At 42.8% G+C, this 26,815-nt stretch overlaps 1 protein-coding gene across 1 annotated transcript in view; it reads right to left on the reverse strand.

Annotated features, from left to right (window-relative positions):
- Positions 1-2,877: 2,877 nt before the first annotated feature.
- The window catches only part of ROCK1 (Rho associated coiled-coil containing protein kinase 1), a 4,526,103-nt gene continuing 4,502,165 nt past the window's right edge, over positions 2,878-26,815 (reverse strand). The window contains exon 32 of the mRNA XM_044065727.1: positions 2,878-4,312. Coding sequence (XP_043921662.1) covers positions 4,309-4,312 — 4 coding nt within the window. The 3' untranslated portion in view covers positions 2,878-4,308. The remainder of the gene's footprint in view (positions 4,313-26,815) is intronic.

Below are 26,815 nucleotides of genomic sequence, written 5' to 3' on the forward strand. Positions count from 1 at the left end.
CTTTATGTTTATGTTTATCTTATAAAAAACATTTTATAAGGGTATCCATTTTTAATGCAGTTTTCCTCTATGCCTGTCAACTATCAAGCCTCCCCCAAAATCAGACATATTTATTTGTTCTCTTTACCTAACAAGTTCACCTAGTATCAGGGTGAGAGTTGTCTGGAGATCACCATTCAGGCAGCCATGAGGATTACTTTGCACTCTGACTGACATCAGTAACCTGGTAATGAGGGTTTGCATTATGGCCAAACCCCAGCACTCAGGCAGGATAATACATAATTCCTTGTCACTGTGGAAGCCAGCAATAGCTTTACCATATGGCTACATGTCATCTCACATCACCTATGAAGGCTACCACCCACTGGCGGCTTGGTCAGTTTAATGCCCACCTACAGGCTCTGCACTTACACCTCAGCCTTCAAGGGATCTTATTGTAGGGTGTGTCTGGCTCTGTTCCAGTCTACCCAAGTAATGACATAGCTATCCTATCCTGTCAGTACTATTAAATGACTGACTCATTAATTAAACTCCTTTCTGAGCTGTAATTAGGGTTTTATTCTTCCACACCACCAATTCTGCTTTTTGCAAGACTATCATGGAGCAATATAGATGCAGTGGATATAAAAAGTGTACATACCCCTGTTAAAATGTCAGGTTTTTGTGATATAAAAAAATGAGACCACAATAAATCATTTCAAAAATTTTCCCACCTTTAATGTGGCCTATAACCTGTACAAGTCAATTGAAAAACAAACAAATCTGTTAGGGGAAAAATATAAAAAATGTACAATAAGCTGGTTGCATAAGTGTGAACACCCTTAAACTAATACTTTGAAGAACCTTTTGCTTTAATTATAGCATTCAGTCTTCTTGGGTACGCACATGCCATCCAGGGAAATAAATATTGTGGGAAGAAATATCCAGGGAATTGTAATGGCTAGGCTTGTATAGGCCCCTAGGGTCGATAGTCTAGTACCAACCTATGAACCTATATCAATGAAAGAGACTCTGACTAACTCCAAATAAAGTTCAGCTGTCCTAGTAGGATTTTCCTGACATTTACTCAGTTGCCTGTTACAGCAAAAGCCATGGTTTATATTAGAACACCGAACTTTCAAAATTTCGAGTGTTCTAATATTGACCCATTTTCAGCGAAAATGGGTAGGGATGGTGTTCTTTTGGCGATGTGAACTGTTGTTTTTGCACCAAACCCCATAGTCCAGACATATGGAGACTACAGGAGAATGTTGTCACATTCTCCTGTAGTATCCATATGTTTGGACTATGGGGTAGGGTTGCAAGACGGAAGCCTTATTTACACAGCAAAAACATCTAGGCCTGGCTAAAATTTTCAAAACAATATATCAAGTCTCCCAAAAGCATGTGGAAAATGTGTTACGGTCTGATGAGGCCAATATTGAACTTTTTGGCCACAATTCCAAAAGGTACGTTTGGCGCAAAAACAACAGTTCACATCACCAAAAGAACACCCTCCCCACAGTGAAGCATGATAGTGGCAGTATCACGCTTTGGGGTTGCTTTACTTCAGCTGGAACTGGAGCTTTGGTCACCGTGGAGGGAATTATAAACAGTTCCAAATACCAGTCACTTTTAGCCGAAAATCTTCAGGCGTCTGCTAGAAATCTGAAGATGAAGAGGAATTTCACCTTTCAACACGACAATGACCCATTCAAATCAACAAAAGAATGGTTTCACCAGGAGAAAATTAAAGTTTTAGAATGGCCCAGCCAGAGCCCAGATCTAAGTCCAATAGAAAATCTGTGGGGTGACCTGAAGAAGGCTGTGCACAAGAGATGCTCTTGCAATCTGACAGATTTGGAGCACTGTTGCAAGAAAGAGTGGGCAAATATTGCCATGTCAAGATGTACCATGCTGATAGACTTCTACCCAAGAAGACTGAATGCTGTAATTAAATCAAAATGTGCTTCAACAAAGTATTAGTTTAAGGGTGTGCACACTTATGCAACCAGCTTATTGTATGTTTTTACTTTTTAAAATTTTCCCCTAACAGAATTGTTTGTTTTTAAATTGAACTGTACAGGTTACAGGTTACAGGTCACATTAAAGGTGGGAACAATTTTGAAATTATTTATTGTGGTCTCATTTTTGTATATCATAAAAACCTGGCATTTTAACAGAGGGATGTACACTTTTTACATCCACTGTATGTTGTCATTTGTAATTAGTGTCAGAATGGCCATCTGAAAGTGATAAACTGACACATTTTCAAAAACAGTGAAGTGAAACTAAAATAAAAGTGCAATTATCAGTTATATTTTTATTGTGTTACTTCAAGTCTAAAAAGAATATTTCTATATAAAATATTTTTATTCTAGTGTAGCATAAAAACTGACATTTTTTTTCACTGTAATTCACAATGTAGCTACCCCCTGACCTTTATGGGTAAGGAGTACAATCTAAAATGTCTATCAGGTAATGACTCCCCCATAAGACTCCCAGAAAACTTCATGTTGTGAGTACTGTGAAAATAAATTAAACCGTTTTGGACACATTTGTATACAGGGAGACAGAACACTTATTTGTTGAAAGACAACACTTTGAAGGTATCAAATAATGTCATCTTTGGTTGTTAATGCATATAAACATGCTCTTGGATTCACACATGCAACAAAGATATGCACTTAAAAATGTTAAAATATATTCAAAATCATGACTTCCATGATGAAAGGCAGCATTATTTACCGTGTGAGTGGATCTTTAATATCCAAAGCTGATAACCAATGGAAAATACCAATGACGGGGAAAAAAGAACAAAGAAAAATGCCTACTTCTCAGAATATGCTAAAATAAATTTCTCCTTTAAAACTGTTTTTCATGAAATTACCACAAGCATTATGATGTAGACACAGATATGTTTATTGTGACATATCCATCAGTGCGGCTTTCAGTTCCAAACATGCAAATTATTCTAAAACACATTATTTCCAGTGCTTTTTTTTATTTTTTAATACATATAACTGCAAAGCCATTATAAATTACTCTGGAGGTATCTGGTTAAAAAAATATACATATAAAATAAAAATAAAAAACAAACTGCCCATACCAGAAATGTATTCTTGTCAATTATCAAGAACTTACAAACAGCATTCAGACTGCTAATCCTATACCACTGGGAGTGAAATTTTTAAATATTACAGAAATATATATTTTCTTCCTTAATGCATATTGTAATTCAAATTTCTTGCAGATTTTGTTTTATAAATGAAAACCCTCACTAGCAGCTTATCAAAGACTGCTAATTCACAGACATCTTTGACTTTAATTTATTATCAATTAAAATATAATATTGGAACTGCAAGAAATGCATGATAGGATACAAACATCTAAAATCTGTACAAGTAATGAATGCTGTGGCAGTAATAAAAAATATTTTCAAATTAAGGCACTAAAAGTCTGGTGCTTCTTTTGTTAAAGTGTTCTAAAATAATTTACATTTTAAAACAGTGCATATTTTATATTTAACTTAAAAAGTTATTTATAATCTGAACAGAAAGTTCAAATGTAAGGCAATATGTTACAGAACAGTAAAAGAAATGTTGCACTTCTGTAAGTACTCAAAAACTTGGTACTCACTGTTAGTTCATAATGTCTAGAAAATAATTATGTATGGCTTGGCAACAAATGCATAGACTGTGAACATAACAATCATCCCGCTCAATGCTCCATGAAATACACTACTGAAACACACAAGTTTGTAAAGCATTCTGCAGTGTATTCAGCTATTCCAACATAAGTGGGTTTTGAGTGACTTCTACAGTGATGGCATTTCTTGTTTAAAAGATACACTGCTGCTTTCAGGCTGCATTTCACTCGGTCTCCTGGGCTGTCTCCAGGATTTTAGAGGACTATTCTTCAGATTCAGATGCCATCCATTCTTGCTGTAAATTCAAAGCAATCTGAATTCGGCCCTTTTCTGAACTGCAGTTTTTCCTTCCTTGTGGATATGAAGAAAGCCAATTGCACGACTCCATGATGACTGGCAGCCACATTCAACAATGGAGAAATAAAGGCAACACACCTTTTCACTGCAGCTAGCAAAGCTTTATCCACATTTACTTGCATTACTCAGCAATATGCAGTCTACTCTAATACAACTCTCAGTGTGCTTTTCTGCTTGCTAAAAAGTGAGAAATTTAGCACAGGACTTAAACAAGAAGCCTGTGACATTGCTTGTTGTCAGGAAGGACTACAGTCTGTGAGGCTATAGAAACTCTGATTCTTGGAAAGGCTCCTACCAGATTCCAAAGGGTACCATCCATATGGTTAGCTGAAATACAAGAACAAACATGAGATAGGAGAAACAAAATCACAAGACTTAAGTTGATCAGCTAGCCTATTTTACATGGCGGCAGCAGCACAGACAATCTGGAAGGTATTTACTAACAGCATGAAGGCAACTGACTGTGTCTGCAGAATGAGATCATTGGCAACAAAATTACATTCTTTAAACATTTTTGGTAGCTCTGTTCTCTCTGCTTAAAACTTCAGGATAGCTTCAAAAATGATTACTTTGGAAATAAACAGTTATCTGCTGTACAATTTTGATTAAAATTGTAATTTGTAAAGAGTATAATCTGTGCTGATACAAAACTGTTATCGTTATTACTCGATTTCTGACTGAAAAAAAGTTATGTACTTACCATAATGTTCCATCTGTGTTGTCCATTTTCATTCATCCTCCACCTATGGGTCCGGATCCAACCCTTGAATTCGACTTGGACGTTACACCAGCTTGTGGGTCTCTAACAAACTCTCGAGCTCCTTCCCTACCCATAATGCACCACACCTAGCATCCCTCATCTTGTTTGCAGCTTGACAGGAAGACCATAAAGGAATAACTATATGGAAATAAATATAAATAGCATAGTTAGTACTAAACAAAGTACTCTCCTTTCTCTATGAACCAATTATGAAAATATGTTGGGAAATGCTACATTTGGGGCTCAACTCCACAGACAATGCTTGAAGCCTCTCACTCCTCCAGAATTCAGAAGTGAGAAAAGGAAGGGGTGGGGTCGGTGGGGAGTTTAGGATGAATAAAAATGGACAACACAGATGGAACGTTATGGCAAGTACATAACTTCTTTATTTGATGTCAATTTTCATTCATCGTCCACCTATGGGTCAGACTCCCTAGCTATCTGAACTTCTTGGTGGACTCCAAGGACTTATATTTCTGGGTACAATTGGCTGTACTAATTCTGGACCTTAGATCTAACTGTAAGGGTATGAGGATTTGGCCAAGATGTAACCACAGATATACCATCCATGTAGGTTCTGGACTGGAAAAAAGAGAGAAAGAAGTCACAGATCTGACTGAAAAAGAAGTTATGTACCTACCATAACGTTCCATGTTAGTTGTCCTTCATCATGCCTTCCTTCTTGCTGGATGGGTTCGGAGCCAATCCTCCGCTCCAACTCGGCCACTTACTACAGCTCGAGAGCTTTTTACTGGCTCAAGGCTACCCCTTATCCCAGAATGCCCAGCGTCAGCTACCCAGATCTCGTTTGAGATAGCACACACTAGACATAATTATAGAAAATAATTAATTAATAGACCTGGATATACAGTTAACTGTCATGGTTTGGCTGGGAAGCAACTAATAAAACAAATTATCCAGTGAAACCACTGAGAAACTTCTCTCTATCCTTGAAGGAAGGGGGACGGAGGGAGGGACGCAAGAAGGAAGGCGAGATGAAGAACAACTAACATGGAACGTTATGGTAGGTACATAACTTTTTTATGTTAAGTTGTCCAATCTCACCTTCGTTCTTGCTGGATGGGACAGTGTCCCTAGCACCTCAATCCTGGGTGGCTCTTTGGAACAGACTCTTCAGAACTGTGGAACCAAAGGAAGCCCTGCCCTGGGAGACCACATCTACTTTGCAATGAGAAATGAATGTATGAGGATCTGCCCAAGTAGCTGCTGCACAAATTGAATCTATGGGTAATCTACATTGAAATGCTATCGAAGTAGCTACTTGACCTGGTTGAATGACCTTTAGGTTTTGTTGGAAGATCTTTTTGTCACAAATGGTAGGTATGGGCTATGGTGTCTGATAACCATTTTGACAATGTTACTTTAGAAACTGGAAGACCTTTTTTGTTGTTAGCAAATGAAAGGAACAACTGATCTGATTTTCTCATCTCTTTAGTTCTATGGAGATAGATATGCAGTTGTCTATGCACATCCATTTGGTGTAATCTGTATTCTGCCTTGTTGAAATGATTAGGGAAACAGACAGGAGGGTCAATGGATTGATTCAAATTGTGTTCTGAACAAACTTTAGGTAGAAAAGATGGGTTGGTTCTCAGAGAAACTCTGTCTTTGTGAAAAACTAGGTATGGAGGGTGAACACATAGTGCATGAAGTTCTGAAACACGCCTGGCAGACGTAATAGCAACTAAGAAAAAAGTTTTCCAAGAGAGAACTTTCAAGGAACATGATGCTGCTGGTTCAAAGGGGGGCAGTATCAAGGCAGCCAGAACCAAACTGGGGCTCTTTTACTGGGGGTCTAAGTAGAGATGTACCTCTCATGAAGGCCTTACAGAGTTTGAGAGACATTATGCTGGAGTTAGAAACTCCAACATGAAAATTTGAAATGGCAGCTAATTGTACTCTTATGATAGCAGCCGCTGCACCAGAATGAAACAGCTTTGCTAAGAAATCCAAAATCTTGTGTATAGGAGCTGTAAAAGGATCTAAATTTATGGATTCTGCCCAGTAAGAGATACTTTTCCATTTGCTAGCATAGACTTTCCTTGTATTTGTCTTATGGGAGGAAACAATATCATCACACACTGCTGGGGAAATATTGGGGAGCCTGGCTAGGATTGGAAGTGGAGTAACCAAGCTGTGAGCTTGAGAGACTGGAGGGACTGGTGTAGACTGATGAATCAAGAGGTCCGGTACTGGGTCCAGAATCCAAGCTTGGGCTAGAAGGTGAGGTGAAGGAATGGAAACCAAACCTGTCGAGGCCAATAGGGGGCAATAAGGCTAATTTTGCAACCCAACAATTTTGCTTTCTGAATGACTTTTGGAATTAGGGGAAAGGGGGGAAATGCATAAAGGAGTCCCTGAGTGTTTGACCTGGAGGAGGAAAAAAGGAGAAGTAGCTGCTGCATTTGTTGTTGAGGGGAGAGGCAAAGAGATCGCAGCAAGGCTGGCCCCATTTGCAGAAAATAAGATCCACAATTTCCTGTTTCAGAGACCACTCGTGAGGCATGAGGATCGCCCTGCTGAGCCTGTCCGCTATTATGTTGGATGTCCCAGGGATATGCATTGCTGTCAGAAAACACTGAGAGGAAATTGCCCATTGCCACAGTCTGAGGGCTTCTCGGCACAAGGGATAAGACCTGGTTCCGCCCTGTTTGTTGATGTACCAAACCACTGACATATTGTCCGTCTGCATTGCAATAGTCCCGGCAGGGAGAGAGTCTTGAAGAGCTAGCAACTCTAGGAACACAGCTCTCATTTCCAGGACGTTGATGTGCAAGTGGTACTCGTGAGGTTGCCAAGTCCTTGTACTGTCTTCCCTAGATAATGCTCCCCCCACCCTATCAGGGAAGCATCCGTGGTCACTGTGGCGACCGGATGGGGTTCCATGAAAGGTCTGCCCTGAGTAACTAGTGGGGAGACCATCCACCAGGAAAGGTGTCTTTTGCAAGATTCCATAACTAGCATCAAGTGAGACATGGGTAATTCTTGGAAGGACCATTGTGTGAAAAGAAGGCACTGAAGGATTCTCATGTGAAAGCGTGCTGAGGGAACTAGAAGAATGGCTGCTGCCGTGAACCCTAGAGCTTGCAGAACCATACTTGACTTGAATTGTTTTGCTCCTCAGGAGAAGTGGCACCTGTTTTCGAATAATGCAAACTATTTTCTGAGGCAATTTTACACAATCATTTTTCTTGTGTTTAGTTCTGCTCTTATGTATATAATAGATTGACAGGGCAACAAGGCAGATTTTTCGTAGTTTATTGTGATGCCTAGTTGAGCACAGGATGTGATGGTATAATCACGTGCCTCTATAAGTTGTTGCCTGGTGATAGCAGTGAGGAGTCAGTCGTCCAGATAAGGAAACACCTGGTATCCTAGATGTCTCAGGTGAGCCGTGACTACTGCCATGCATTTGGTGAACACTCTGGGGGCCGTGGCGAGACCAAAGGGCAGAGCTCTGAACAGGTAATGACTGGCCCCTAGCCGGAAGCATAGAAATCTCCTGGACCGTCTGTCCATTTCTATATGATAGTATGCGTCCTGAAGATCTATGGAGCACATCCAATTGTCCCGACCCAGAAAGGGGAGACTGGACTGCAGTGTTACCATCCAGAACTTTTCTTTTTGTATAGATTTGTTTAACCTGCTGAGATCCAGAATTGGTCTCCAGACCCTGTCTTTTTGGGCACTAAAAAGAATCTTGAGTAAGTTGCGGATCCTACTTGGTCTGCGGGGACTTCCTGGATGGCTCTTTTTTCTAGCAGTCTTGAAACTTCTGTGACTGCCTGATCCCTTAGATTGGTGGAACATCTGGGATGGATTTTTGTTTTAAACAAAAGGGGACTGATGAAAGGGAATCTTGTAACCTCCGGATATAATGGCTAGTACCAATTTGTCTTTTGTAATATTTTGCCAGGCAACTGGGTACAATGAAAGCCTTCCCTCGACTGCCTCCAGAGTTGAGCAGTCATGCATCCCTTCAGGGATGTTGATAGGGTTTGGAAGAGAACGTATCTCTGTCACCCTGATTTTGCGGACCCCGTCTGCCAGGAGGATGGCATCTGCCATTGTTATTATTTCCCCCTCTGCCCCTGGGGGAAAAAATCACCACGTGCATCAGGCAAGGGTTTCTGGGATTTTCAAAACCACATCTTTCCACCCTTCGGACCCTTTGGGTATGGTCTGGTAGGAGTGGAAAAACGGACTCCGACATCAGAGAGCGTCTTGCCTTCCTGCTGGCACCTGGTAAGTGCATCTTTCACCTGAGGCCCAAACAGAGAGGAGCCATCAAAGGGGGTATTGGTGAAGGACGCTCTGAAAGGTTCTGCAAACTGACACAGGTGCAGCCAAGAATGTCTCCTAAGAGCCACTACTGTTCCTGTAGCTCTAGTCGCTCCATTGGCTGGGTATGAAATAAGCCTCATGGAGGAGTTGACTACTGAATTAAGAGTCACCAGCTGGGTAGCTACTTTGGCTGAAGCTCCCTTAGCTGTGGGATCTTGTAGGGTATCTCCAAGCTTTTTTAGGTGATCCCTCTGAAGCCTAGTAAAATGGGAAAGATAGTTCAGGGACCTAAGGGGGAAGGTCACTGATGAAAACATCTGCTTCCCATATCTGTCCATCGTATGAGAGCCTTTATTCGGTGGATGGACAGATGAGGAGGTTTCAGCTAGCTCTCTCTTTGTGGCTGCTGCTACCACCATGGCATCAACTGGGACACCTTTAGTTAAGAATTGTTTGTTTTGGGGAGCTGTGATGAATTTAATGGGTCTCCTCGGGACAGGTCCCATGGAATCTGGAGCTGACCAAGCCTTTCGAGACACTACAGACATGAGTGGATCAAAAGGTGGAGACACTCAGGAGGTGGAAGGTCAGGAACCAAATGCGTCCAGGTATACAGACTTGCCCTCGGAGGGGGCTAGGGAAGTCCAGCTACGCCTCTGCCTGAGAATCTCAAGGATCTCCAAAAATGAAACATCTTCAGAAAGGGACCCCTCTGATTCATCTAGGTCCTGTATCTGAGGTGACAGACTCAGGGGAGTCTTGGTGCTTCCTCTTGCACTTTCAGAATGCTCTGGGGAGGTTTCGGAAGAAGAGGGTTCACCCAATGGGGTGTCCTGGGGCATAGGTTCCCTACGCTTTAGGGCTGGAGGAGGAGCAGAGGTTGTCACAGGCACCGAGGGGGACGAAGCCGATGGAGCAGACAGTGGAGCTGTCTGTGGGGACAGCACTCTCCGCATGACCTCTAAGGTGCCACGGTCTTGACACAAGGAGGGCTCCAGCTCCAAAGAGACAAAAATCCCACCCTGTGCCAAGGGTGACGGCTCTGAGGTCGATGTGGGAGTGGAAGTCAACTGAGCCGAAGCTCCGAGAGGGAGAGCGGGGTCAGTCAAGGGTCCGGTGCCCCCCCCCCCCTCGGAGCCGACGAGAGAGCTTCGGTGTCCAGATACCTCAATGGGAGGAAGAACTGAGGTAATTGGAGCCAACGTCGGAGCTGAACAGGATGTCATCGGAGCCGAAGGAACCACTATCAGAGCATCCATGGACTCTGGCTCTGAACTAAGCATAGTCAGAGGAGGAATCAAAATTGACGCGGATGGAGCCTAAGCTTGTTGAGGCGGGCTCAAAAGCATTTTAGCAAGGGCCTGTAACTTCAACAACCTACTGACCACTCTCTCCACATCCTGATCCGATAACCTCGAGGATCGAGAGGAGTGGGAAGATGAGTGATTACTGGACTTACTTTGAATGATTGTGGCACCGAGCGAATCGGCACCAATTGGAGCCGATAGAGGGGTAGTCTTGTCGGTGCCAGATGACACCAACACATTTGGTTTGTCAAGCTCAAGGTCGGTTCCATACATGGAGCCGATGGCTTGACTGGTTTCAAAGGTTTTACTGGCTGAGATGCTTTAGCTGGAGAATCCTGTTTTAACAATCCACGTGGGATAAGCTTGTTTTTCCACTCCTGCAGGACCCTTGGACTAAAGGCATGACAAATAGCACAAGAGTCCTGCAGGTGCAGAGACCACAAGCAGTAAACACAACTAGTGTGCCCATCTGTCAGAGACATCATCTGACAGCATGAGTCACACTTTTTAAAACCAGAGGTTTTAATTTCCTTAGACATTTTACCAAAAAGACAAACTACAATAGTAACTAAAACTTAATAAGGACCTTAAAGGAGACCTCTAACTTAAATGGCTGTCCTTAAGGGGAAGAACTCTATAAATTAAACGAGTTCAGGAAATAACAAAAGGCCTAGCGACTAAGGGGTGACAGCCAACACAGCAGAGAAAAACACAGCAAGGATGAGATAAGGGGTTTACAATAAAGGAAACTTACAAACTACAACAAGAGAGAAAATATATATCAAATTTTAAGCACAATATTTGAGTTTAATAGAGAAAAAAATTATACTAAGCCTGAGCCAGTATTGATCGCTACCTCGCAGCTAAAGCAGCAAGCGAGATCTGGGTAGCTGACGCTGGGCATTCTGGGATAAGGGGTAGCCTCGAGCCAGTAAAGAGCTCTCGAGCTATAGTAAGCGGCTGAGTCAGAGTCGAGGATCAGCTTCAAACCCATCAAGCAAGAACGAAGGTGAGATTGGACAACTTAACATTGATTCTTTTGTGGTTTTGGTAGAGAAAGAAGTACTTTTATTACAGACAAATGAAAGGCAACCTGTCTAACTGTCTGGCTAAATTCACGTTTATGATAAATTTGCCAACTTGTTCTGTTGAAAGGAAAGGACTGGTAGAATAGACTTCTTAACGTATCATACATATATTGTAGTTGTGAATATAACTGCACATGCACAACTAGTAAAAGGAACATGTATTTCCCCTTATAATAAACTCGTGCACCATCTTAGGGGTAGAGAGGGGTTTGTATTCAACATGACCCTATTCTTTTTTTACATAAAGATGCAGGTTTACAGGGGAAATATTTGAAAGTTTACACTATCAAATTTAATTTACATGGTGCAACAGGATCTGCAAAGTAAGAATTTCCGAAAATGGTAACTATTAAAAATAATTTTCTTAATATTGTGACAATTTGGAAAGAATCCTGGAATCCTACATAAAAGTAGAGATAGGTGTGAGCTGTAGTTTGAAAAACTGGTTCTGCACTGAAAGACTTTTCCTCACTACGTTTTCCACAATTTGTTCTATGAGGCTTCTCAAAGAACTAATGGAATATAATGATGTAGACCTTTGTCTTTCTAGAAAGGGGAATATACCTTGGAGGGGACCAGGTCGACTGATGGTGACTACCGTATTTTAAGCAAGTTTATGAAGGTAGAAGATTCAGGCATTGATGGATCTGGTTTGGATTGCATCTGATCTGACAAAGTTGCTTCTGATAATTTTGTTTTTCTTGGAGCCAAAGAGGTAGTTGGATCATTTAACGGAGTCTTTTTAATATCAGAGACTGAAATCTGATCTTTATGAGACCTCCTTATGAAGAATTCGAAGCCAAGGTAGAATAAAAAAAGATAGCTTAGGACATGAGGTATTGGAAGATTTAAGTTTTAGAATTTATCTTATTCTGGTCTGCCCTATAAAGCAGCCTTCATAATTAACTTCTGAAAAGTTTCTCAGTGAAGAATCAATGGAAAGTTAAAGATATAAGAAGAACCAGGGAATAAGAGTCAGTTTTAGATTAGAACGGAAGGACCATGTCCGTCAGATGACAGAAGACCTGGATCTATAATCCAAGGAAATTATTGCAGATAAAGTTCAAAGCAAAGGAAAAAAGAAGTTATGCCTTACCACAACGTTCCATCTGTGTTGTAGATACTTACTCATTCATTACTGTTAGGACTTTGGTTCCGTCCTCGGAACCGACACGGCTGGTACCAAGCTCGTGCCAGCCAAAAACTATCAGCGAAGACCTACCCACAATGCCCCTCTCATAGTCTCTTCAGATCGGGTTTGCCCGCCATTATAATACAGAAATAATAATATAGTAGGAGCCTCTGTCTGAGCAGATACCTTAACTAATAAGGAAATCCTAAAGTCCACCAGGAGTCTAGGCAGGGAGAAGGAGGGCGGGAAGCAATGCATGAATAAAGATCTACAACACAGATGGAATGTTATGGTAAGACATAACTTCTTTATCTGATGTTGTAAATCTTTATTCATTCCTTACTGTTAGGACCGAGTCCCCAACTACTTGAGTCCTGGGTGGCCCTAAGGAACGACATTCCTGAGCACCACAGAACCAAAAGATGCTCATCCCCTGGAGGCCAAATCCAATTTGCAATGAGTGATAAAGGTATGACGTCTTGCCCAAGTGGCTGGTGCACAGATATCATCCATAAAGGCTCTGGAATGAAAGGCCACCGAGGTGGCCATTGATCTAGTAAAGTAAGCCTTTATTTTGTAAGGTAGGACACTTTGTTTTGATGGTAGATGAAAATAATGGTGTTTCTGAGCCAAGAAGATAAAGTCGTTTTTGAAACAGGCTTAACCATTCTCAGCCCTGCAAAGGCCACAAACAATTGATCCAATTTTCTGAAAGATTTAGTTCTGTACAAGTAGAAACAAAGTTGTCTATGAACATCGAGGGTACGCAGAAGGTATTCCCCTCTATTTGAATGGTGGGGGAAAAAAAACGGTAGGTCAATATATTGATTAATGGGAAAAACAGAAATGACCTTGGGCAAAAAGGAGGGGTCAGTATGTAGAGACACTCTTTCCCTATGAAAAATCAAGTAAGGTCTCTTGACACTCAAGGCCTGCAACTCAGATACTCTTCTCGCTGAGGTAAGGGCTACTAGAAGCAGAGTTTTCCAAGACAAAAATTTGAAATCACAGGAATTAGAAGGCTCAAATAGAGGACTCATTAATGACTGAAGCACCAACTTTCAGTCCCATGGTTCTATAGGAAACTTGACAGGACGTTTAATATGTAATACTCCTTTCATGAAAGTTTTGCACAGTCGGTGTGACAAAACAGATGAATTGTCAATTCTATTGTGAAAGTTTGCAATAGCTGCTAAATGCACTGTAATTGTTGAAGCTGAAGCTCCTGTGTGCAACAGGGTCTTGAGGTATTGAATGATCTTCTGAATAGGCATGGAAAAGGGGTCTATGTTATGTTCTTTGGCCCATCTAGAGAACCTAGTCCACTTACTGGAATAAATTTTTCTGGTGGACAGTTTGTGCGAGGCCAGAAGGATCTCGCGAACAGGGGATGAAATATTAGGTAGCCTGGCAATCATCAGAAGTGGAGAAACCAAGCTGTGAGCTTGAGGCTGTGGAGATTGGGGTGAATCAGTCCCTGAGGAGACAGCAGACCTTGGGATTGATCCACGGGCTGTGAATCAGGTGAGGCAATAGGAATGGGAACCAGACTTAACGGGAACAATAAGGAGCAAGGAGGATCACTTTACTTCGCAACCTTTGAGCTTTCTGTAGAAATTTTGGGATGAGGGGAAACGGGGGCCAATCGTGTGTCAGAGCATCCCTCGGTGACTCCCCCTGAGGGGGGATCAGGGCAAAATAACTTCTGCATTTATTGTTTAGGGGTGAAGCAAACAGGTCGCAGCAAGGCCTGCTCCATTGGTGGAAGATCTGATCTGCTATTATTGGACTGCAGGACCACTCGTGAGGTATCAAAATGTTCCTGCTCAGATTGTCTGCAATAAGATTGGAACTCCCGGGAACGTGCGTTGCTATGAGAAAGCGGTTGGAAGCCATCGCCCAATGCCAAATTCTCATGGCTTCCTGACTCAGGGGGTAAGACCTGGTTCCACCTTGTCTGTTGATGTACCGGACAACTGATATGTTATCCGACTGAATTGCAATGGTCCCGGAAGGAAGGGATGTGTGGAATGCTTGCAACACTAAGAGAACTGCCCTCAATTCCAGAACATTTATGTGCAAATTGGCCTCCACGGGGAACCAAGTGCCTTGGACCATCTTTCTCTGGAAGTGACCCCCCCCCCCCCTAACAGGGAAGTGTCCGTGGTCACCATGGCCCTCGGCTGGGGAAGACAGAACGGTCGACACCAAAGATTTGCTTCTGGCTTCATCCACCATACCATTTCTTTCTTGCAAAGGTTTGTAAGGCGTATCATGTGGTCGAGTGGGTGGGTTAAGATCGACCATTGTGATGAAAGGAGCCACTGTAATAGTCATGTGGAACTTTGCCAGTGGTACTAAGGTAATGGTTGCTGCCATACAGCCCAATAGTTGTAGTACAAGGCATGCTGGTACAAATGTCTACAGAAGGAGGACATGAATCCGGTTTCTTTTTGAAAGCCTGTGAGGAGGAAGGGAAGCTTGACAGAACGTTGTGTCGAAGATCGCTCCAATGAATTCCAGTGCCCTTGTTGGAGATGTGTGTGATTTGTCCATGTTGATCGTGATACCTAGGTGAAGAGCAAGGCCTTGAGTGTGAGAGAGACTGAGAATGAGAAGATTCCTGGTCATGGCGGTAAGGTGCCAATCGTCTAGATATGGAAACACCTGGAATCCTTGTAGTCGGAGATGAGCTACTTTGACTGCCATACATTTGGTGAACACACTGGGGGCTGTCAAGAGACCAAAGAGCAGTACCCTGAACTGATAATTACTGGCTCCCAGCCGGAAGCGGAGAAATCTCTGGGAGCGTTTGTCCATCTTTATGTGGTAATACGCATCCTGGAGGTCTACAGAGCACATCCAGTTGTCCTTCCCAAGAAAGGGGAGAATGGACTGTACCCATGACCATCTGGAATTTTTGAGGTTTGATGAATTTGTTTAGTAAGCTGAGATCCAGGATTGGTCTCTAGTCTCGTGTATTTTTTGGCACTAAAAGAACTTAAGAGTAAAAGCCAGATCCTCTTTGGTCTGGTGGGACTGGTTGGATGACTCTTTTTCTTAGCAGCTTTTCGATTTCTAAGGCTGCAGCCTCCCTCTGACCAGGTGGGACATCGGGGATTCATTTTACGAGTCTGGGAGTGAGGTTGAATGGGATATGATAGCATCTGGTTATTATTCTCTGCACTCACGCATCCATTGTTATGAGTTGCCAGGCCTGTAGGTGCAGAGAAAATCGACCCGACTGCTTCCAAAGGAAAGGAATTGGGCTGCTGTTCAGCAGCGCTGGAAGGGTCGGCCAGAGAAGGAATCTCTAGCACCCTGGTTGTGCGGACCCCCTCTGCCCCAAAAGGGGCGTCTTTTGGATGAGTTGCCTCCTCTGCCCTGGGGGGGGGGGGGATTGCTCATCACGAGTGTCACAAAAAATCCCCCCCCCCATTCCTGGAGTAGGATCTCTGGGGGGGGGGGTGGAAAAATGTATGCCCACAGCAGACAAGGTCTTTCCGTCCTTCTCACTACATGAAAGTGTGTCTCTTACTTTGGGACCAAAAAGGGAAGAATTCGTCAACAGGCACGTTGACAAAAGAAGATTTAAAAGGGTCCGCAAAGTCACACAAATGCATCCAAGCATGCCGTCTCATAACAATGCCTGATGCGGCTGCTTGAGCTGCCCCTCGGTAGTGTGAGAAATCAAGCGCATCGAGGAGTTCAAGATTGATTCCAGGGTAGCTAGCTGCGAGGCAACAGTATCATGCACCTCCGCTAAAGAGGCAGACATTTCTAAAATTAGGTCTCTCTGGAGGCGAGTAAAGTGTGCCAGGTAATTCAGAGACCGAATGGCAAAGGTCGCTAAAGCGTAGGTCCACTTCTCCAGTCTGTCCATAGCCCAAGACTCCCTGTTCGGGGATGAACAGTGGAACAATAGTCTGCCAGTTCCCTCTTGGTGGCCACTGTCACGACCATGGAATCGACTACCAGCTGTTTGGACCAACTGGGTTGGTCTTCAGGAGTGGAAAAAATGTTATCAGGCTTCCGGGGGACGGGTTCTATGTTGTCCAGGGCCTTCCAGGCACGCTGCAAAATGAGTCTAATGAACTCATCTGCAGGTGGGGTCACCCAGGAAGTAGATGGTCGAGCACGGAAAGCCTGCAAGAACACCGATTCCTCCGAAGGGTTGGAGGGATTCCACTCTCCCCTCTGCTTGAGGATCTCAAGAATGTCTCCAAATGAGATGTCTTCCAGGGGAGACAGTGGGGAGCCTTCTCCCTCATCGCAATCGGTGTCTTCACTTCAGTGATTCCTCAGGGGAATCAAGATGCTTCCTCTTGCAAAGTTTCTAACAGGGTGGCACCCCAGTGGGGTCTTCTGAGGAGGACCCTGAAGAAAGGGTTCCCTTGAAGGGCAGGTCTTTCAGCTCCCATGCTCAAGGTTCCAGAGTAAAAGGGTGGGACAGCTACATGCTAGGGGGGGGGGGGTCTGGTTCCAATGCCAATGGTGTCAACTGCCAGACTGTTGAAGTAATGACCCTCTCAATCACCTGGAAAGCAGGTCTGCCTAAGGAGGAATGGGAGCCTGGAACCGAGAAGAACGACCTCGGAACCGGAGTCACACCCTGCCCCGAGGAGCCCGCCTCCAGGTGAGGAGCTCTGAGAGGACCGGCAGCTGCCAGGAGAGCCGTGGCCGTAGACGGCGCCACAGAAAAAAATAGTTGCCGAACTAGGTGCCACACTGCCAACAGCCCAATCACTGCTCCGAGAGTGCGCCAGTTCCAAAGGAGCCATTGCACCAAGAGTAATCGATGCCAACAGGGAAGCCTCTGCTGTCGGAGCTGAGACAGTATGCACCGGGCATGGCCATCAGTACCGAAGTCTCAGAAACCTGGTCGGAGGACGATAGACAGGAGAATAGGCCGTGAGAGCTTCCGTTCCAAGAGGGAGGGAAAACCTGGTCTGGGTGGTTAATCCTCTAGCTGCCAGAAGCTGGTCCACAACCCTCACTACACCCTGTTCCGAAAGACTCCTGGTGGATCTGAACAACGATGCTGATGGGGAGTCTGGTCTCTCAAGAAAAGGACTAAATTGTTATCCTAAAAAGGGGTCATAAAATGGAGAATACCTAGTTCTGGGAAGGTGCTCGACCTTTGGAACTGAAGGTGTCATTACCAGTGAAGCAGTGTAAGACATTGGCACCATGGCCAGGGATGGTGCTGATGCAGGTGCAGTGATCAGAGCCTGTGTCAAAGTCGGCACCAGCCAGTACAGTGGAAGGAGTCTGAGTCAGAATCAAGGATGGCACTGAGGGAGAAGACAGGAACCTTGGTGTTGGAACCGAAAGACTCCGTTTCTCCTTATGCTTCTTTATGTCCTTATGCTTAGGAGGTGGTGAGACCTCCATCCCAGAAAGAGGCTCCGTGAAGGGTGATTTCAGCATACCCTTTAGAATAAGCTTGTTCTTGCATTCAGCCAAAGTACGATTGCTGAAGCTAGAACAACTGTCACAAGAAACATTAAGGTGGTCAACGCCCAAACAGTAAACACACAGGGCGTGACCGTGAGAATTTGGCATCTTACTCCCGTACTTATCACACTGCTTGAACCCAAGCTTGGCCTTATCCGCCATTATAACACACTTGAACTACCATACAACAAACTATATCTAGCAACAAGAGATAGAACACTGAAAGAAAGCTCTTTTTTTGTACAGATAGCAGGAAGAGAGTACCAACAATGGTACTAAAATACCAAAAAGGTAAGAGGAGGGCCTACTAAGGTAGGGAGAGAGGGAGTAGTACCAACAATGGTAGGAAAGAACTACCAAGGTAGTGGGTAGGGTTTAGTCAGGAAATGAAGACGGTAGAGATGAGAAATAACTTTAGATGACAAAAACTGTCTAACAAACACTAAAGACTCGAAAGAACCACAAAAAAGCTACACTTAGCTGAGAGAAGGCTTGGCACGTCTGACAAGGAATGTGGCAAAACGAGATCTGAAGAGACTATGAGAGGGGAATTGTGGGTAGGTCTTAGCTGAGAGTTTTTGGCTGGCGTGAGCTTTGTATCGGCAGTGTCAGTTCCAACAGTAAGGACTGAATAAAGATTTACAACATCAGATAATATCTTTGTAATGGTCAGAAAGGTGTACTAAGAATGAGTTTGTCCGTCTATTAAAATGGGAAAACAGTTTGATGAGGACAGTAGGATCCTAGAAGATTACCATATTGTTCCACTTAGCTGTTGTTAAATCACACTGGAAATCAAGGGAGAAATTTTCTGTGGATGCTTTTACAATAAGCTCAGATTTATTGTACTGATGGTATACAAGAAAAGTTGTAGTCAAATTAGTGCTATTAACTGATCAATTATTTCCATCACATAATCATAGAGATGCAAGCCGTGAGGTAGTAAAAAGGGGCCTGTTCAGCTATTTTGCTATGTCAGGACTATGTGATGCCACTAGAAGGCAGATGTTAGAAGTCGCCCGCTGTGACACACTCCCCTTAGGCTCTTGATACCTGGAAAAAAAATTTTTGTTTTCCCCTAGTTTGTTGTTTTAAATCCACTAGGGGACAAACCATGTGGATACCTGGGTTATTCGAATTAACCTGAAAAATGTTTAGAAAGGGTAAGTCAAGTGGCAGACAAATAGAAAAAGTCTGATGAACTGACTTTTCAATGCAACGAGACCCAAAGTGGTCTCTAGTTCAGACTACAAAAGATCTAGTGAGACCTTTGAATAAATTCCTTTCTTTGCATCCATACATTTTCAGTACTCTCTCTTCTGCTCAACCTGGTACAACAACAAAAATTTATCACAGAAAAGGATGAAGATAGTCTGATGGAAAGAATTTTGGGGGGGGTCAATAGCAGACAGAGACCAAGACAGATTCACACTGGACCTTCCAATAGCCCTTAAGTGTGTTAGACAATTCAGCAATTCGAAAAGACACACCACCTAAGTATAAATACACCTCACAAAAAACTGTCCTCCATCCCAGACACTGCACAGAAGGATAGTCAGAGGAACTCCGCTCTGTTAGCTGTCCCCCCACCCCACTTTTTTTTTTTTGAAGCCACTCGTTTTAATCAACTTTCCTGTTCACTGGTGCCCATCTGCATCCTTGTCTTGAGCAACGTTGATATTATCCCATTCTAATTTTCACAAATAAGCCAAATGAGAGAAAAAAAGGAAGAGAGATTTCAAGACATGACTCACTCCACGAATGAAGTTCAACAGTTACTAGAATTCAGGATCAACAACTGACAAATGTACAGGATTCAAAGGAAAGCCAGGTTCTGATCCAAAATGGCCGAAGAAAGGTTCCAGACACCACCTGAAGAATTACTCCCTCCAATTAGGTCAAGGTCCATGATCTAATGGAAGGACATCAGCCATATGCACCTACCTAAAGGGAACTAGGATGCCAAGGTAGTCCCAAATCTCTTGATCCAAAGTCGTAGGATCCGAAGTTTTACTGGTAACTTCCAAACTCTACTCAAAAGAAAAAAGAGGACAGAACAATAGCTTGAGGCAAAAAGAATCTAAATAACCAAGAGAAAGGCTCCTCAGTGAAACATATCTTTCAACGTCTTAACACAAGAAATATGGACAAAAAAACTAGAATAACAGGGAACAAAGTGTCAAACATAGGGACAAATTTTTAAATAATTAATGCTCTTATAAAGTTAGAAAGCTGATAGAAAAAAAACAGGATTTGCATTAGTATGCATTTCATGAAGAATATGAAGTCTAAAACTCAAATACATGTCATTGTTTGGTGACCCCAATCCTCAGAGATTTGCCCAAAGACTAAAGATTTTATGAACAAACAGACCAGTATTTTGAGTCAAAAAATCCGGACGGTTGAAAGGTATAATTCGGAACCAAACTACGCCCATTTACCAGATCCGAAGACTCAGGATGCAACCAAACACAACACAAAGAGAAGAACACATAAAGGGAACCAATGGATGCTTAAGGAGCAACTTCCATCAGAGCAAGCAACCGAGCCAGGAACAGCCCAAATTCTGACTCTCATCCAAAACAAAGGATGGATCGCATGCAGCTACAATAAGGATTGGCACTGAAAGATGGTGACTCTGAATATCAAAAAAAAGTCCTAAATTTATTTAATGACTGACATTTAGTGACCAGGAATATCTGACTTGTCAGGAACAAATACAATATGTTGTAATATGTCAATATGTTGTAATATGTTACTAGTATGGCAAGATCTGTCTTGGCATGCATTTACTGAAGGATATTGTCTGAAACCCAAATACATATCACTATTCTGTGACTTCAGTCCTCTGTGTTCCCTCTTAGAGCAAGAAATCTGGACAAAGGTATAATAAAAATGGGACAAAAGTAAAAAAAAATTAGGGACAACTTTTAAATATTGCTCTTACAACTTAGAAAGTTAATAGAACATGGTTTTACATTATCATTAATTTTCGGAATAGCATAAAGTCTAAAACTCAAAGGTCTGTTATTAGTTTTAAACTTCAATCTTAAATGATTTGCTACTAATTTGCCAGAAATCAAAATTTTATGAAAAAAATGGAACAAAAATATGAGGCAAAAAACTGGACCTTCTGCAAAAACCTGTACAGTTGAGAAGTATGTGAATTCTCCATGCAAAAAGTTGGGCTGTATAGCTGAAAGGAATGCTCCTGAACCAAGTACATCGGTTTGCTGGATCCGAAGACTTAAGATCTGACTGAAATCTCTCTCATTTAGATAAGGCATGATGTTGTCAATGTTCTGCAACAAAAAGTCAGAATCCACGCAAAAAGTAGGAGTTTGGAGTGGAAGACAAGCCTAATGTCGAACAGAAAGAAGGCACCCCTGCAAGCTCGGATCTGCAAGGACAGACCAGAAATGGTAAACTACAACACATACGAGCCGGAACCACACTTAGAAGGCACCCGATCTTTGCCAAAGATCCCAGTTCGGGTGATGTAAGATCTGACAAATTTCCATCGGATCCAAAGTGGGTTAAGGTTGCAGTAGACTCGGATCTGACACTTTACCATCAAAGTCTTTAGAGAAAAATCTCAGCACCTTCTGTGAGGAAAAAAAAGAACTGAACCACTATGACAATACTGCACAATGTTGTTTGTTTGTGCCTTTCGGCTTTTCCCGGTTAGGGGTCGCCACAACGGAACTCCGGTCCGCTAATGATTGGCAGTAGAGTTTTTACGTGCTGGCTTGCCGGGCCTAACGTGCAACCTTCAACGAAGGAACGCCCGTTCACGTATGTCGCCACACAGAAGACGCTCTAACTGAGAATCGAACAGGCAATGTGTAACTGTGAGGCGACAACGCTACCGCAGCACCACCACCGCAGTATACAATGCTGCACAATGTACTAGTATTAATTTAGAAAGTTTCTAGGAAACAAGATTTGTTTCTAAAGGATATGTAGTCTGAAAAGTACAGTTGTGTACACTTACCATAAATGTAGATGTTTGAGTGTCTTCACTGTTGCAGTCTGGGTTTCCCGCCCTCCTGTCCCCTCTTATTTTTACTTTTGTGTGGTTCCTTTTTTCACCATTCTTCTGAGGTGTATTTGCAAAGGATATGGGACCTTACTCATTTTGGGACTCCTGACATCTGGGGCAAGAAAAACTGGAGAACATGGCGTCAGCTGTCAGCTTTGTACTCCTGGCGCTCTGACGTCAGGGAGCATGGTTGAACAGCCGACGCAGGACCCAGACTTTGGGATTCTGGCCGACCGAGGACTGCCTGCTGGCAGGGGAGAAGAGATCCCTACAGTCATGACTGCAACAGTGAAACACGATGAACATCTGGAAGTATGCCACACATAGTGAGTTAAATCTTTAGATCATCCAAGCAATGTACAGCTGAAAGGTAACACCACTGTTGCAGTCTATAATATCCTATACTACAGAAATACAGAGTTCTCTGGTGCCTTCTTTACTCTTGTATATCATTATACAATAGTTTTAAAAGTCCAATCATCAGAACTGCAAAAGAAAAGACCAGAAAAGGACAAATGGCTGATGAGGGTTAGATCACCACAAACCTCAGATCGGACCATCTTAAAACTGGCATGGAGTAGTTATAAAATTCAGAGTTCTTTCTGATGATGACAGAAACCAATTTAGACCTTTTGAAGGGTCACAGATAAGATTTGGGGGGGCTGAAGCCCCAATAAAGCTGTTTAATAAGAATGTATTAGATTATATTTTGGGGAGGTTCCAGTGTGTGAATGCTGAGGTCGAGTCCACCACAGAAAAATCAGCTTACTGAAAAAACTCTATAGTGAGGAAGTGTGGGAAATTTAAAAAGGAAGGCAAAACCTGTGTATGCAAAGACAGAATTAGTTAATATTTTAATTAGTACATCACAAAAAAGAATTAAACATACTGGCATAATGGAGGGAAGGATATATTTTATGAGAGAAATGAAAGAATTTATAAATAAATTACTTATCCTACACTGTGAAGCTCGAGAGCGGAGGACAACCACAATATCCTACTTTGTGAAGCTCGAGAGCTGAAGACAACCACGACCGGTGTGTACAGTGCCAAATGAGATCTGAGGGATGCTAGGGTGGTGCATTATGGGTAGGGAAGGAGCTCAAGAGTTTACATAAGCTAGTGTAAAGGTTGAGTTGGATCCGAGGGTCAGATTCAGACCCACAGGTGGAGGATGAATGAAAAGTGACATCAGATTAATAGTTATATGAAAAATTACTATCTGTATCTCAAAGAGGAACTTCGGTTCCCATAGTGTCTTCTCATTCTTCCAGAGATTACAAATGAAAAGGCAGGGGGGGGTGGAGGGAAGGGAGTTGAGGAAAAATGAAAATGGACAACACAGATGGGAAATTATGGTGAGTACATAAATTCTTTATCTGATGTTGTCAACTTTCATTCATTCCTCAACATATGGGACAGAGTCCCCAGCTACCTGAATCCCAGGTGGACTCGTAAAAAAGGCTGTTCCTGAGCACTGTTGAGCCGAAGGCCGCTCTTCCCCTAGAGACCAGACCTAACTTGTAATTAGTAATAAAGGAATGAGGATTTCCTAAGTAGCAGCAGCACAAATATCATCCATGGAAGACCTAAATAGAAATACTGAACAGGTTTGCCATGGACCTGGTTGAATGAGCCTTCAAAGGTTTTGGCAAAGACAAACCCAATTTGTTGTAGACAAAGGAAATGCAATCAGTTAGCCACTTGGGTAGTTACATTGGTAACTGGTTTTCCCAAGATTGACTCTGAAAAGGAGACAAATAACTGATCTGATTTTCTGAATAGTTCAGTTCTATGCAAATAGAAAGTAATTGTCTATGAACATCCAGCAAATGTAAAACGTATTCCTCATTGTTTGAGAAATTTGGAAAGATAACTGTGAGATTGATAAATTGGTTAATGTTGAATCCTGACACCACCTTAGGAAGAAAAGATGGATTGGTCTGTAATGACGCTCAATCTTTGAGAAAAATTAAATAAGGAGGTTTAGAAGATAAGGCTTGAAGTAATGAAACTCTCCTAGCTACGGTTATGACTACCAAAAATATAGTTTTCCAAGTCAAAAACTTTCATTTGCACCTTGCAGCCACTTCAAATAGTGATTAAGTCAGGGCTTGTAACACTAAATTCAAATCAAATCTCATGGTGGAGTAAGATCTTTAAAAGGGGGGGGGGGGGAGTCTCAGTAAAAAGGTGGGTTCCTTTTACAAAGGCCTTAAAAAGCCATGAGGAAGCTAAGGTAGTACTGTCAACTCCTATATGAAAATTAGAAATGGCATCTACTTGTATTTTAACCGTTGACTAACTAACCCCTTCATTACACAGAGTAGCAAAGAATTCAAGAAAGTACAGTTTTGTACCTACCATAAATGTAGATGTTCCGAGTGTTCACACTGCTGCAGTCATTACACTTGGGTTGTCCTCCCATCAGGTGGTCCCGCAGTCGGCCTGAGTTCCAAAGTCTTGGTCCGGCATTGGTTGCTGTCGCTTCTTCCCTGACGTCAGTGCGACAGGGGGTATATAAGCTGCACCCGACACCATTTTCTTCAGTTTTTCTTGCCCCAGATGTCAGGTGCCCCCCAAGTAGGAAGGCAATACATATTGCTAATCAAAAATATACATATAAAATAAAAACAATAGCTTCAGTTACCAGCAAATACACCCCAAAGGTTGTATAGGATAGAAAGGTATAGATAAGTCCAGCTAGTTCAGAGGGGATGGAGGGAGGGTAACCTGGACTGCAGCAGTGTGAACACTCGAACATCTACATTTATGGTAGGTACAAAACTGTACTATGTTCATCGTGTTACAGTGCTGCAGTCATTACACTTGGGTAGAATCCCAAAGCTGAGGTGCTGAGGTTGGGTGGCTGGTCTCTAAAGAGTTAGGCTTGGCTATGAGGCCCTGCAGAACTGCAGTGGCAAAGCCTGCTCTAGATTTAGAGTAAAGAGGCAGGTGCTAATGCTTGGTAAAGGTGGGCACTGAACTCCAAGTTGCAGCCTCCAAAATTTCCTTGGTAGGTACTCCTCTGAGAAAGGCTGTTGAAGTGGCTGTTGCCCTGGTGGAATGTGGCCTAATGTTATTTGGGACTGATTTTCCATGGTGTGTGTAGCAGTACCGAATACAGTGTCCTATTCATTTGGATATAGTCTGCTTTGAGATAGCCTTGCCCTGTGATCCTGCAGCACATGCTGCAAACAGTTGCTCAGTTTTCCTAAAAGCCTTTGTTTTGTCCAAGTAGAAGCGTAGCTGCCTGTGTATGGTCCAAAGAATGCAGACGTTTCTCCCCTTTATTCTGGGGATTTGGATAAAAAGTTGGCAAATGGATGGTTTGGTTAAGAGCCACACTAGATACCACCTTTGGCATAAAGGTAGGGTTTGTCCTTAAAGATACCCTGTCCTGATGAAAAATTATAAAAGTTTCCACTGCCATTAATGCCTGTAGCTCTGAGACTCTTTGTGCTGAAGTTACTGCCAGGAGCAGAGCTGTTTTCCATGATAAAAATTTTAGATCGGTTGTATTGGCTGGCTCAAAAGGTGGTAAGGTCAGTTTTTCCAAAACGAAGTTGTGGTCCCAAGTTGGTGTTGGTGCTCTCCGGGGCGGTCTTATGTTTTTAGCCCCTCTGAGTTACTGCTTTAGCAAGGGATGAGAGAATAAAGGAGGATCCGTGTTGTAATGTGCTGAAATGGCAGAGGCGTGGATCTTAGTTGATGAGAAGGATAGGCCTCTGCCGAGCATCTCAGTTAAGTACTGTAAAATCTGAGGAATGTTTGGAACAAGAGGGTCAAGTTTTTCATCCTGGTTCCAGGCGCAGAATCTCTTCCATTTTTCTGAGTAAGCTTTCCTGGTGCTAGGCCTCCTGGCCGCCAAAATGACATCCATAACAGATTTAGAGAGAGGTGTTGCCTGTTTGACTAATGTATCTGCCATGCAGCCAGGTTTAGGGTTTTGAGCTGACCATGCATGATCTGATTGTTTTGTTGAGTCAGAAGGTGTGGAATTTTAGGCAAAATCCATGGTGGGCCTTGAGCCAAGTTCCTCAAGATAGGGTACCAGTGCTGGCGTGGCCAGTCTGGAGCAATCAGGATCATCTGTGGTTTTTCTTGTCTGGCTTTTAGGAGTACCTTTGAAAGGAGAGTCAGTGGCGGGAAGGCATAAACTTTTAGGTTTTTCCAGCTGAACAGAAGAGCATCCACTTTCCATGCTTGTTTGTGATAAGTCCTTGTGCAGAATTTTTGTAGTTGGCAATTCAGTGCGAGGCAAAAAGATCTATGTCTGGGCATCCCCATTTTTGCATTACCATGCTGAAGATTTGTGGATTCAATTTCCATTCGTGAGGGTCCATGATATTTCTGCTTAGATCGTCTGCCAGAGTATTTTTCTTTCCTGGCAGGAATTGTGCTTGCAGGTGAACTTGATGCATTAGAGCTGTGTTCCACAAGGTCATGGCTTGCCTGCATAGGGGATAAGAATGAGTGCCCCCTTGCTTGTTTATGAACCACATTACTGTGGTGTTGTCTGTCTTTAGTAATAATTGTCCTGGATGTAGAAGGTCCTTGAAAGCTGTTAGGGCATTTTGAACAGCCAACATCTCTTTTTGATTGATGTGAAGATGCATCTTGTCTGAGGTCCACTTGCCCTGAATGCATTTTCCTGTCATGTGTGCTCCCCAGGCGTAATCCGAAGCATCTGTTGTTAGAGTTTGCCTGGCTGTGGGTTGGGTAAAATGCTGACTCTT

Source organism: Protopterus annectens, chromosome 3.part0 (genome assembly GCF_019279795.1).
Source record: "Protopterus annectens isolate FY-2018-M chromosome 3.part0, PAN1.0, whole genome shotgun sequence".
In the NCBI taxonomy this organism is placed as follows: domain Eukaryota; kingdom Metazoa; phylum Chordata; order Ceratodontiformes; family Protopteridae; genus Protopterus; species Protopterus annectens.